At 37.3% G+C, this 14,933-nt stretch overlaps 1 protein-coding gene across 7 annotated transcripts in view; it reads right to left on the bottom strand.

Annotated features, from left to right (window-relative positions):
* Positions 1–14,933, bottom strand: part of LOC121373365 (transcription factor 12-like) — a 162,176-nt gene that overhangs the window by 18,937 nt on the left and 128,306 nt on the right. For all 7 annotated transcript variants that reach the window (XM_041499965.1, XM_041499966.1, XM_041499967.1 and 4 more), the window contains 3 exons: positions 11,352–11,433; positions 10,497–10,576; positions 9,354–9,554 (listed from right to left, as the gene is read on the bottom strand). In XM_041499965.1, the coding sequence (XP_041355899.1) occupies positions 9,354–9,554; positions 10,497–10,576; positions 11,352–11,433 (363 nt within the window). The remainder of the gene's footprint in view (positions 1–9,353; positions 9,555–10,496; positions 10,577–11,351; positions 11,434–14,933) is intronic.

Here is a 14,933-nt window from a genome sequence, read left to right as displayed (position 1 = left end):
TCCTCTGAATGTGCATGTTAAGCCTAATGACCTGACCTGATGGTAATCGCTGTTCACTTGTTGTCAAAATTAAATAAAATATATAAATAAAGAGTGTAATGAGAAGCTATTTTAAAAATTTATTTTGAAACCCAAATATTTTTGAGATTTTGGGTTCTGATAATTAAAAAAAAAAAAGTGTTGAAAAGGGGTACAGACAGACAGACAGACAGACAGACAGACAGAGAGAGAGACAGAGAGAGAGATAGAGATAGAGAGAGAGAGAGAGAGAGAGAGAGAGAGAGAGAGAGAGAGAGAGAGAGAGAGAGAGAGAGAGAGAGAGAGAGAGAGAGAGAGAGACAGAGAGAGGCATTGTTAATAATTTTACTAGTAAACTTAATAAAACCAACACCTCTTCCAAGTGATTTCAAATTGGTAATATTATCAACAAAATCCTGCTATCTTCACCAAACGAACTTGTCTAATCCCCATCAAACAACACCAGCAAGGGAGGCAACTATGTTTTCACAGCTGTTCTCAACAGGTGGCGCCTCACTAACAGAGACTGACAGATGCAACAACAGTAAAAGAGCAAAAACCACTTCCTGTGTTGTTAGCAGTGATATCATCTCCATAACCACTTATTGTTCAGGATTAACAGTGCAGCATGCAGTCTTGACACATTCTTTTCTGATATATAAAAAGAACCTGTCAGATTTGTGTCTGCCAAATCTCCAGCCTCTGTTTTATACTTAAAGTACAGTCATACTCATTGGACTTAATCCTACGGGACATTCAAAACTCAGCACCACAAAGGCCCCTGTCCATTACCGACCAGGGCCGGGCTGCTGGTGCTGTCTTGCCAGTGCAGGCAGTCCCTTCTCTTCTCCTACGTACCCCAAACCCTTTCCTGTCCTGGACAGAGGAGCTGGTTTAAGTCGACACCTGTGCCCACCACAAGCATGCACTACAACAGCTTGCTGTGTATGTGCAGGTAAAACCCTTTGACCATGACCAGGCTAAGAGGTAATCGTGCCTCCAATGTAAAAATATCATCTTAGTTCCCCACTAGTCATCTAATATTTCAGATATTAACTGGCACTAATTTCAGTTCAACTTATTTTGGTGCTTATATCCAATTAAGTTTCAAGCACACTGTCCTGGGCTGCCTGTCCAGGACAGTGAGTTAGTTGTTAGTTGATCCAACAAGCCTCCTTTGTGAGTGGGCTGCTTCAGCTTGGATAAGAGGCCGGATCTAGATCAGTTGCTGTAATGCTTGCTATTGTTCCTAGGTTATAGGATCGAACCTTCTTGGTGGACTCACTGGGCTCCCCTCCCCACAAAACAACCAGTGCCCCACGACTGGTATATCAAAGACTGTTACAGGTATACATTGCTTTCCTGTCTGTGGGGAAGTGCTAATAGGGAAGTGTTAATAGGGAAGTGTTAATAGGGAAGTGCTAATAGGGAAGTGCTAATAGCAGATGCCTTGCTGCTAATGTAAAATGCAGCAGGTTTCCTCTGAAGACATTGTGTTAGAATTATCAAATGTTTAACTTGTAATAGCTGATGATTAATTAATCAATTTACTCTAGTGGTGTCATTAAACAAAACAAATGTTAACTGAAGATTGTGTTAGAATTATTAAAGTTTAATTTTTAATAGCTGATGATTAATTAATCAATTTACTCTTGTGGTGTCGTTAAACAAAATCTTTACTGGACTGTGCCAGAATGATCAAATATTTAAGCTGTACCAGCTGATAATTAATTAATTATGCTCTAGAGATATTGTTAAACAGAACAAACTTCAACTGAAGACTGTGCCTATTAGCAGATAATCAATAGCAGTTTTGTTAAACAAAGCAAATTTTATGGTTTTGTTGAGATGTCTACCACTGATAAAAACAGGAGAAAAAAGCCCAACATTGCAAATCATCTGGAACATTCTATCCTCCTTAGAAACAGCCCTCAGCTCCACCAGCAATTTCTACTCACAAATAAGATAAATCAGAGGATCCAACCCTCTACTATGAAGGTATGTGTAGCTTAAGTGGTCAAAACATACCCAAAACTGCTGGAAACTCCAGGAGCCATATTCAGAGTAATACGGTGAGCATGGGTTCATTTGCGGATATTCTGATGTTTCCTGAGCCCACTGCGCGGGCCATCCACGGCCCCAGGAGTTCGGATACATAATTCCTCTTTCCCCCTTCCACCAAAGACGCTCCTAATCCACAACACAACTGCCAAATGTATATTGCAAGAAGTTGTCTTTCTAATAGTACAGCTGTTCTCCAATCGCTGATGATGTAACACAGGTGCACAACACACACAGATTTATACACAGGAGGCAATTGGCCCTGTCAGATGATACTTTCCAAACAACTGCTGTTGCTTGAATGTGGAATATTTCCACTTCCAGTGAAAATTATGATTCTTTGCGTATTGCCAAGTTTGTTGTACTGATTCCTTTACACGTTAAGTGTTAGTGAACAGGTGTGTTTTAATTGTTGATAGTGTAACACAGGTGTAGACCAGGCAATCTGGGTTCTGCCTGCTCTCTGATAAAACCGGTGATATATTCCTGACAACTGTTTCTGCACATTTATAACAGCAATTTACAAAGTAACAGATCTGTCAGAAGCATTGCCAAGATAACTACCTCTAGACTTTCCCCGAGTTTTTACTGGAATAATACATTAAAAACTCTACTTCATAGTACAATTTAGTCTTGTTTATCAAGGCTCAGTCATATTAAAAGGATTATGATACAACTTTTTTTGTGTGCAAGTTTCAAGTATGCTGTCCTGGGCACACATATCAGCAATCAACTATGTAATATAATCTGTATGGCACTGCCATGTTAAAAGTCTTGCTACGTGTATATAAAAGCGCTAGTCTAGTCCTTAAAATTGTACAGGGCCTGGCATTACATACATGTGCTTATAAAATCCCATGATATTTTCATGCTCATGACCATCACAGTTTAAGTCGATTTCACATGATCCAACTTATGACTAGTACATCAAATACCTTTATAGCTATGGCATAGTGAAATTTTGTGATGTGATACTGAACAAAATGTTGCCTGGACTACCCAACGTAAGTCTACCTCATCAAATACCTTTACAGCCATTGCAGATCTTTAAAAAGGATGAGCAGACGTAAATGCTTTTTTGAAGAAAAAAAATCTGCACAGCAGTGTTTGATGACATTAGCACGCGAAAGGTAAGGCAAACCTATCTGACAGGAAATGCCTACATCGGGTTGTTTGGAAAATAGATTGGTCCATCTGCTAACGCTATTGCACCTCCTTCAGAAGCAGTCTACCTTACAGTTTGTCCCCCCTGTGGATGTGTTTCAAACATTTCCCCGACCATCTCAACAATGATGCTTGGTTTGGACAAACCATCAGAGCAGGAGAAAGTCCAATTTTAGTATGTCTTTTCCTTATTTCCAGATTTTTTTTTTATCTCATCCAATTACTGATGTGAGGGCCAATTTTAATTTAGGATTTTGAGGTTTTTTCCATCTTAAAAAAGAAGAACAACTGATTCTAGAGTCTGGGCATATAATTAATGCATAGGATAAACCAATTAAAGAACGAAAATTCCTAAATTTATTCTACAAAGTTTGTACCCTAACATTGATTAGCTAGGTTCATCATAGTGGAAAACAAAAGGCCAGTTTTATTGTTTAATTTCTAGCCACTGACAAAGGCAAAAATTCTATTTTACTTTTTAATTTCTAGCCATTTATATAGGCAAAAACAAATAAAAAATTGTTTTAATTTCTAACCAGGCCAGAGTTTGTCCTAAGTACTTATTACTTGATGACCAATTGCTATAGTTAGAGTACAAACATTTAAATGGAGATACAAAATGATTTTCCTTATCCTTCTACTGTTCTTCAACAATGTTTAGCAATGTTTTTTCAATCATTGTAATGATCTATTAATGATAAAATAGGAATTTGAAACCAAGGTCTGCAGAACGTTTTGCTGGTGATGTAAACACCTACACTGTAGATAGTTAAACACACACATAGCTATCTACATCCCCTGTGTGAGGGACAGGCACACTGAACACAAAACCATCTGCCAAACCAGCGGATGAAGTGATCTAACAGATGTTTAAAACACTGCATGAAAAAATTAACTACATGCACAAGAAGTCGTTTCCAAAAATAATTGCCAAGGAAAAGCATGTGAAAATAGAGACTAACAAATATAGGAAAGGAAAGGAATGTTTGTCTTAATGACACCTACACACATTTTAATCCATGGATAGTTGGTCTCTTACATTTCAAACTGCTACTGCCACATCCAATAAACGACACAACATAATAAATCATACTGCAAGTTATTCAGTTAACTTCATTGTTGGTATGGTGCTGTATCTCGTTTATTTATGATGCAACTTATTGTATTGTGATCCAACATGGCATATCTTGTTTAGTTAGGATACAAACATGACATATTGTGTAATTATGATCCAACATGACATATCTTGTTTAATTATGATCCAACATGACATATATCTTGTTTAATTATGATCCAACATGATATATCTTGTTTAATTATGATCCAACATGACATATCTTGTTTAATTATGATCCAACATGACATATCTTGTTTAATTATGATCCAACATGATATATCTTGTTTAATTATGATCCAACATGACATATCTTGTTTAATTATGATCCAACATGACATATCTTGTTTAATTATGATCCAACATAACATATCTTGTTTAATTATGATTCAACATGACATATCTTGTTTAATTATGATCCAACATGATATATCTTGTTTAATTATGATCCAACATGATGTATCTTGTTTAACCATATTCTAACATGCAACATCTTGTTTTATTATGATCCCACATATCTAGTTTAATTATGACCCAACGTAGCATATTGTGTTTTATTATGATGCAACATACACCTCATGTTTAATTATTACACAGCCCAACATCCATGAACCTGTGCAGCACATGCAGCTGTGTTAGCTTCTGCTACTGGTGAATATTTTCACAGCTCCCCTAACAAGACACCAGCAACAGACCAGCAGAAAGCTGGAACACATTCAGGGAACATGTGGTCTGTAGCACATGGCTCTCTAGCTATGAAGGGGAGATTTTTTTATCCATCACAATCGGTGGCCCTTTTTAGGTTTGGACATATATATTTTTCAAATTCTAAATATGTATTTTACAGTTATAACATATGCTCATGCTCTCTCTCTCTCTCTCTCTCTCTCTCTCTCTCTCTCTCTCTCTCTCTCTCTCTCTCTCTCTCTCTCTCTCTCTCTCTCTCTCTCTCTCTCCCTCTCTCTCTCCCTCTCTCTCTCCCTCCCTCTCTCTCTCTGTGTGTCTGTCTGTCTTTCTCTCTCTCCCCCTCCCTCCCTTTCCCTCTCTCTCTCCCTCCCTCTTTCTCTATGTGTGTCTGTCTCTGTCTTTCTCTCTCTTTGTGCAAATGAACCACTTTTCAACAAATTTCAACACATTTTAAAAGTATCTTTCAATTTCTTTTGATCTTCTCTTGAACAATATTCTGCTTTCAAAATACATGTTTCTTTAAAAATACAAAATTTTAAACTTTCTTACGTTTTCAATATTACTCCATAAACTTTATTAAAAAATCAAATTAAACATTTCTGCACCCTCTGAAGGCCTCTGAAAACACCTTCTCCCTGTCCTGACATTTTCCTGTTTATTCTGAACACCCAAGCCTCCTCTCGCTGCCGCTGATTGGCCGACATGGTTTGTTTTTTCTGTACTGCTAGTTACAAAGTAAACAGGGGAGCTGTTCTTGAAAACACTGATTGGTAGTGCTACCTCCATGCACAAGTGAATCCAGATGTGCAACCAGGTTCCGTTTTCTGCCTAACACCCAACAGCTGGGTTAGTCATCAGCCAAAACCACTGTTAACCCTCTCACTGCTCCAGTGACATATAGCAGCTGCCTCAATGTTCTCTAGACTTTCTGCTTTAACTCTTTCACTGATACAGTAAGATCTAGCACCGTTCTCACTGCTACCACCAGCCAAAACCACTGTTAACTCTTTCACTGCTTCAGTGACATGTAGCAGCTGTCTCAACCCATGTTCTCTAAGACTTTCTGCTTTACCCCTTTCACTGTTCTCATGGCTACCCAACAGTCTCTAGACATTCTTCTTTAACCCTTTCACTGTTCTCATGGCTACCCAACACCCAACAGTCTCTAGACATTCTTCTTCAACCCTTTCACTGTTCTCATGGCTACCCAACAGTCTCTAGACATTCTTCTTCAACCCTTTTACTGTTCTCATGGCTACCCAAACAGTCTCTAGACATTCTTCTTCAACCCTTTCACTGTTCTCATGGCTACCCAAACAGTCTCTAGACATTCTTCTTCAACCCTTTCACTGTTCTCATGGCTACCCAAACAGTCTCTAGACATTCTTCTTTAACCCTTTCACTGTTCTCATGGCTACCCAACCGTCTCTAGACATTCTTCTTCAACCCTTTCACTGTTCTCATGGCTACCCAAAGTCTCTAGACATTCTTCTTCAACCCTTTCACTGTTCTCATGGCTACCCAACAGTCTCTAGACATTCTTCTTCAACCCTTTCACTGTTCTCATGGCTACCCAACAGTCTCTAGACATTCTTCTTCAACCCTTTCACTGTTCTCATGGCTACCCAACACCCAACAGTCTCTAGACATTCTTCTTCAACCCTTTCACTCTTCTCGTGGCTACCCAACAGTCTCTAGACATTCTTCTTCAACCCTTTCACTGTTCTCATGGCTACCCAACAGTCTCTAGACATTCTTCTTCAACCCTTTTACTGTTCTCATGGCTACCCAAACAGTCTCTAGACATTCTTCTTCAACCCTTTCACTGTTCTCATGGCTACCCAAACAGTCTCTAGACATTCTTCTTCAACCCTTTCACTGTTCTCATGGCTACCCAAACAGTCTCTAGACATTCTTCTTTAACCCTTTCACTGTTCTCATGGCTACCCAACCATCTCTAGACATTCTTCTTCAACCCTTTCACTGTTCTCATGGCTACCCAACAGTCTCTAGACATTCTTCTTCAACCCTTTCACTGTTCTCATGGCTACCCAACACCCAACAGTCTCTAGACATTTTTCTTCAACCCTTTCACTGTTCTCATGGCTACCCAACAGTCTCTAGACATTCTTCTTCAACCCTTTCACTGTTCTCATGGCTACCCAAACAGTCTCTAGACATTCTTCTTCAACCCTTTCACTGTTCTCATGGCTACCCAAACAGTCTCTAGACATTCTTCTTCAACCCTTTCACTGTTCTCATGGCTACCCAACAGTCTCTAGACATTCTTCTTCAACCCTTTCACTGTTCTCATGGCTACCCAACCATCTCTAGACATTCTTCTTCAACCCTTTCACTGTTCTCATGGCTACCCAAACAGTCTCTAGACATTCTTCTTCAACCCTTTCACTGTTCTCATGGCTACCCAAACAGTCTCTAGACATTCTTCTTCAACCCTTTCACTGTTCTCATGGCTACCCAAACAGTCTCTAGACATTCTTCTTTAACCCTTTCACTGTTCTCATGGCTACCCAACCATCTCTAGACATTCTTCTTCAACCCTTTCACTGTTCTCATGGCTACCCAAAGTCTCTAGACATTCTTCTTCAACCCTTTCACTGTTCTCATGGCTACCCAACAGTCTCTAGACATTCTTCTTCAACCCTTTCACTGTTCTCATGGCTACCCAACACCCAACAGTCTCTAGACATTCTTCTTCAACCCTTTCACTCTTCTCGTGGCTACCCAACAGTCTCTAGACATTCTTCTTCAACCCTTTCACTGTTCTCATGGCTACCCAACAGTCTCTAGACATTCTTCTTCAACCCTTTTACTGTTCTCATGGCTACCCAAACAGTCTCTAGACATTCTTCTTCAACCCTTTCACTGTTCTCATGGCTACCCAAACAGTCTCTAGACATTCTTCTTCAACCCTTTCACTGTTCTCATGGCTACCCAAACAGTCTCTAGACATTCTTCTTTAACCCTTTCACTGTTCTCATGGCTACCCAACCATCTCTAGACATTCTTCTTCAACCCTTTCACTGTTCTCATGGCTACCCAACAGTCTCTAGACATTCTTCTTCAACCCTTTCACTGTTCTCATGGCTACCCAACACCCAACAGTCTCTAGACATTCTTCTTCAACCCTTTCACTCTTCTCGTGGCTACCCAACAGTCTCTAGACATTCTTCTTCAACCCTTTCACTGTTCTCATGGCTACCCAAACAGTCTCTAGACATTCTTCTTCAACCCTTTCACTGTTCTCATGGCTACCCAACAGTCTCTAGACATTCTTCTTCAACCCTTTCACTGTTCTCATGGCTACCCAACAGTCTCTAGACATTCTTCTTCAACCCTTTCACTGTTCTCATGGCTACCCAACAGTCTCTAGACATTCTTCTTCAAACCTTTCACTGTTCTCATGGCTACCCAACACCCAACAGTCTCTAGACATTTTTCTTTAACCCTTTCACTGTTCTCATGGCTACCTAACACCCAACAGTCTCTAGACATTTTTCTTTAACCCTTTCACTACTACTGTGACATATAGCAGCTGTCTTTATCCTCATCATTAAACCACTGGCTCTTTGACTTTTACTTAACTCTTTCTCTGCTACTGTTAGATCTAGCAGCTGTTTCAATCTTGGTTCTTTAGATTTTAACCCTTTTACTACTACCAAATAGTTGAGTTAATGATCAGCAATACTGCTGTTTTCTAGACTTTTACTTTAACCCTTTCTCTGCTACTGTGAGATCTAGCAGCTGTTTGAATCTTGGTTCTTTAGATTTTAACCCTTTTACTGCTACCTGACACCAAATAGCTGAGTTAACCATCAGCAGAACTGCTGTTTTCTAGACTTTTACTTTAACCCTTTCCCTGCTAGTGAGACCTGCTGGCTATATATTGATCATCAAACTGCAATTCTCCAGCCTTTACTTTCACCCCTTTCCTACAATACTCAATTTGTAAAACTTCTCAATCATAGATACCATTAGGCAAATTACTAGGCTTTAAGCTGGATGCCAAAAATTAATAGCAATTTGGCAAATTTGATCAGAAAAGCTGTAGCCAAATTCAAGTAATATTTAGCTAAACAGAAGTATTTTCGAAAATAGCTATACATATACTAACGACACTGTTTTCGAATTAGCTTTTTGGCAAATTGTCAATGACATATATTTGCCAAATTCAACTTTTAATTCACATTTGGCGAACAACAGTTTAAACTAAACATTACAAAATAGGGCAACACAATTAATTTTGTGAATTTAAATTTAACTTTAAATTTAAATTTAAACCACTCACCATATGAGAGTCCATGTGACCTTGCAATGGCATTGGAGGATAGCCACCCATGCTTCCCATAATTCCATTGGAATGTCCCTGTGGCATCATGCCCGGCAGACCCGGATGCCCTGGCATGCCCGGTATCTGGTCTGGTGCATGCTCCGCATGATTTCGTAATACATGGATTGCGTCGTCAAGCCTCTCCTCCATTCGACTCTGCTGCAAAAATTAAAACAAAGGAATCTAATTAATTAAAGAGGCATTATCTGCAAAAATCTTCATAAAAGATTAAATTTTTGTAAAAATCAACAAAATCATCTAATTAATGACAAAATCTCTACAATAACCAATAAGGTTTACTATATGAAACAAACTTTGCTAAAAAGCCACAAAATCATCTAATTAATGACAAAATCTCTACAATAACCAATAAGGTTTAATATATGAAACAAACTTTGCTAAAAAGCCACACAATCACCTACTTAAATCTACTGTCTCAAACTGAATACTTAAATTTCCTTTTCATGCTGTGACTTTTTATTATTATTATTTTTTTAATCTTTGTTTTTGTGTTTTGTTGGAGGGAGATACTTTTTTTTAGGGGGGGGAGGGGTAGTAAAGTGTCAGAAGAAACAATAATTAATTTAAACTAAATGTCTCACCTACTTTAAAACTAATTTGCTTAATAAAAAAAATAATAAAAATAATAATAATGATACAACATTCAGAACTTAACTGGTTGTTTAAAAAAAGAAAATGGTTATAAATGTTTTAATCTTGAATACATGAACCAAGTTTTACTGATCTAGAACTTAGTTTATCAGAAATGATGCAGTCAAATGCAAAACTTTAACACTGGAGCCATTTTAACAAAAACACTGACAGAAATTTAACAAAAACATTGACATCAAAACTACCATTGGAAAAGTAATACATAATCTTGCTTTTTGCTTTTTGATAGTCAATGTGAGATAAAAAATAAAATAAAAACGCATTAAAAATGAAAGAGGTCCTCTGAGGACGTAACAAAAGAGACTTTGTTGCACAGGATGGTGCGTGTGTGCTCGTCAACATACCACTGCAACACCAGTGCATACCATCATCGGAAATTTGTGCACAACTTTACTGACAATGCCCACAGCATACAAAGGGTTAACTCACCAATGAATGTAGATGACTTTCAAAATGTGGAGAGGTTGTACTTTGGGTTGTAGGCCGATGCCACTGAGGATTAGGGTTGGCTGAAACAGTAAAATACATACACTATGAAAAGATATATTAAAATACATACACTATGAAAAGATATATTAAAATACATACACTATGAAAAGATATTTTAAAATACATACACTATGAAAAGATATATTAAAATACATACACTATGAAAAGATATATTAAAATACATACACTATGAAAAGATATTTTAAAATACATACACTATGAAAAAATATATTAAAATACATACACTATGAAACGATATATTAAAATACATACACTATAAAAAGAATTATTGAAATATATATACACAATGAAAAGAAACATTAAAATACACACTATGAAACCACCCCCCATTAAAATACCAAAAATAAATAGTAAAATAAATTTAAAAAAAAAGTAAATGGTATTACAATATGTAGAAATTAAAAAAAATATATAGAAGTCAAGTATGTTATTACCAAAGTGCAGTTTCTAAATTATTATTTTTTAAAATCAGTGAATTTTCATATCTAAACAAAGATTTAAATAGCACTAAAATCCAATAAAAAAATCCAGTTGCTTTTCATGCATCAACAACTATTTCGATACCACTAAATTTCAATTAAAAAAGCTAGCCGATTTTCATATGCTAACAAGCAGTTAGGACATGAAATCTAATAGAAGGGGGCACTTACTTAATGGTAGACAATAATAGCCAAAAGAAAACATGACCTCAAATATGAGAAAATAAAACAATGCTTTGCATGATCAAAGATATTAATTATGAAGTGAGACCCCCAAATTGTGTGTAAAACTCACCTGACATGGGGGGCGGAGAAGAGACGGGCGTGGAGGGATTTGAACCACCATAACTACTACCAGTGTGTTCAGTAGGGTATATCTGAAAAATAAAAATTAAAACAATAAAAAAAATTTCAAATGAGTTATTTTGTCTACAAAGGCTCTTGAAACTGTGTGTGCACATAGCATTTTGCTAACTAGAAGACTGAATCTGAAAATAGGTTCTCTTGGCTAAGCACTTAAAAACGAATAGTATTTTGGGGGTGGGTTTTTTAACAATAATATATTTATTAAGATCACACATTTAATAAACTTTTGAGATATTCTTCACATTTCAAACTTCTCCAGTCAAAAAGAAAAAAAAAAAATCTATATGTATTTATAGAAAAGGCCCCCAAGCCATCCTTCAAAAAAGCAAAACTGTTCAGCCATTTTAATTTTTTTTTGACAGAAGACACTTTCCACACAACTGGTGATGATTTACTGACTTAAACCAGACAAGACACAGGAATGGAAACGATGCAAATTTTGAAGAGCTTCCTGTCAAAGAAGAACGTCTGAAGCCCTAAGTAGGAGCAGGTGTTTGGAAAGCAGTCAGGATTTACGAGGTCTGCAAGGAACATCTTATGAGCCAAGTCTATTAGAAAATACTACCATCAAGGATGTCTGCCAGAAAATAGTCATTAAAAATATTAAAACCAACTACTTTAGGCCTACTTTGAATGTCATAAAGATTGGTCTCGTGGAAAATAGTATCCAGTTTGCATTATATAAAGAATAAAATACAAAAAATCTAAACAAAATGTTTATGGGGAAAAGGTTCAAATTGAAGTCGGTGCATCATTAAAAAATACTGAAGTGAACTACTTAGGTTTCCTTTGATGTCATAAAGATTGGTCTTATGGAAAATAGTTTCCTTCTTGTATTATGCAAAGAATAAAATTTTAAACATTTAACAAAAATATATTTATGTAGCAAAAACTGAAATTAAAAACCAATTGCCAATAAAAAAATTATTGAACCGAAATCTGAGCATCATTAAGACTTGTCTCATGGAAAATAGTAGTGTTGCTGGTTGTTAATACAATGAACATTTTTTAAACTGATGATTATTAATACCAGATGTTTTTTTATAACTTGATAACTGTTACTACTGGCTGACTTATTCACAATGATGATTATTAATAGAGCTTTTTACTGAGACGATTGTTATGTAAAATATCCTTTGTAGCTGGTTCAATGCATTACACAATGCATTACAAGGAGCAATGTTTTTCCTCCTGTAACATTTACATGCATATTGTTTTAATTATGGCTGTCACGCTGTTTGAACCTGCCCTGCACATGTTACTCATACACAACAAACAAAAACACATGCTCCAGTTCTAATAAACCGGCTTACCATGAGTTCTTTCTAGTCGCTGAGACCCAGAGTGTGTGAGTGAGTATTTTTAACATGCCCATATACCACTAAGGTTTCAGGCATGTCTGTCATGGGACAAGTTGCTGAGACCCAGAGTGTGTGAGTGAGTATTTGTAACATGACCATATACCACTAAGGTTTCAGGCATGTCTGTCATGGGCCAAGTCGCTGAGACCCAGAGTGTGTGAGTGAGTATTTTTAACATGACCATATACCACTAAGGTTTCAGGCATGTCTGTCATGGGACAAGTTGCTGAGACCCAGAGTGTGTGAGTGAGTATTTGTAACATGACCATATACCACTAAGGTTTCAGGCATGTCTGTCATGGGCCAAGTCGCTGAGACACAGAGTGTGTGAGTGAGTATTTTTAACATACCATATACCACTAAGGTTTCAGGCATGTCTGTCATGGGCCAAGTCGCTGAGACCCAGAGTGTGTGAGTGAGTATTTTTAACATGACCATATACCACTAAGGTTTCAGGCATGTCTGTCATGGGACAAGTTGCTGAGACCCAGAGTGTGTGAGTGAGTATTTTTAACATGACCATATACCACTAAGGTTTCAGGCATGTCTGTCATGGGACAAGTCGCTGAGACCCAGAGTGTGTGAGTGAGTATTTTTAACATGACCATATACCACTGAGGTTTCAGGCATGTCTGTCGTGGGCCAAGTCGCTGAGACCCAGAGTGTGTGAGTGAGTATTTTTAACATGACCATATACCACTAACGTTTCAGGCATGTCTGTCATGGGACAAGTCGCTGAGACCCAGAGTGTGTGAGTGAGTATTTTTAACATGACCATATACCACTACGGTTTCAGGCATGTCTGTCGTGGGCCAAGTCTCTTAGACCCAGAGTGTGTGAGTGAGTATTTTTAACATGCCCATATACGACTAAGGTTTCAGGCATGTCTGTCGTGGGCCAAGTCTCTTAGACCCAGAGTGTGTGAGTGAGTATTTTTAACATGCTCATATACCACTAAGGTTTCAGGCATGTCTGTCGTGGGCCAAGTCTCTTAGACCCAGAGTGTGTGAGTGAGTATTTTTAACATACCCATATACGACTACGGTTTCAGGCATGTCTGTCGTGGGACACGTCTCTTAGACCCAGAGTGTGTGAGTGAGTATTTTTAACATGTCCATATACGACTAAGGTTTCAGGCATGTCTGTCCCGGGCCAAGTCTCTGAGACCCAGAGCTGTACCTATTGAAAAGGGTGGTTGGGGGGAGCAGTTTTTTTCTTCCCCCAATCACCCCAAAGCATCATAATGTGCCTTTTTAGATTTTCAAATGTCCTTTTTGTGTAAAAGAAATCTTATATTCCTGCGTGCATTTTTTAACCTTTTTTTTGCCTTTTTAGTTCTAAAAATGTCCTTTTTGTCTTGTTAAGGAAGATCTTATATTCCTGTGCATTGTTTTTTTACCACTACCTCTCTGGGGTTTTTACATCTCAGGTATGATCCTGAGCTCAAATGGGAAATTATTTCACTTATTGCTCATTTCAAACTGAGAAATCGCTAAAGCAACATATTATTAACCAAATAAAAGTAGGTTCAGTAAATTGAAAACAGATGTACATAAACTGGCTTAAGCATGGTTGGTTGTAGGCCAGTTTCATACTGAGAATTATATTAATTAAACCAATTACATTCATTTATATAAGTGTTGACAAATATGTTATTTATGCCAAAACTATTTGTATATCCAATTACACAAATCTAGAAAAATACTGACAACTTGGTCAATTATGTTAACTATTATTAGCCAAAAACTATTGGTATAAAACTTGGCCCAAGTGTTTTTAAAACACACACTACCAGCAGACACAAAAATATTATTCTATTCGTATCTGCATTTTATCACATATATATTTATGTGGCCTAAGATCTAGCAATTTGCATGGATAAAACTCTTATGCAATGGCAAAACATAGCGAGTTTTTGCAAAACCAAACAACTCATTTTTTAAAATCAAAGATAATATAATTTGGCAGGTTACTATGACATGCTTCGGTTATATTTCAAAGCATCACTGCTAATTGAGCTGCAAGTAGCTTGTTAAGTGAGTGAAATCTTCAACATTACAGAGCCAAAACCAAATATTCATAGACAAGAATCACTTACAACAGTGTTAAAGCAGTAATCTTGTTATTTTCAAGTCATCCCCAACCGAAGG

Source organism: Gigantopelta aegis, chromosome 5 (genome assembly GCF_016097555.1).
Source record: "Gigantopelta aegis isolate Gae_Host chromosome 5, Gae_host_genome, whole genome shotgun sequence".
Taxonomy (NCBI): domain Eukaryota; kingdom Metazoa; phylum Mollusca; class Gastropoda; order Neomphalida; family Peltospiridae; genus Gigantopelta; species Gigantopelta aegis.
The sequence above is the reverse complement of the archived record's forward strand: the minus strand, read 5'-3'. Positions and strand labels throughout refer to the sequence as shown.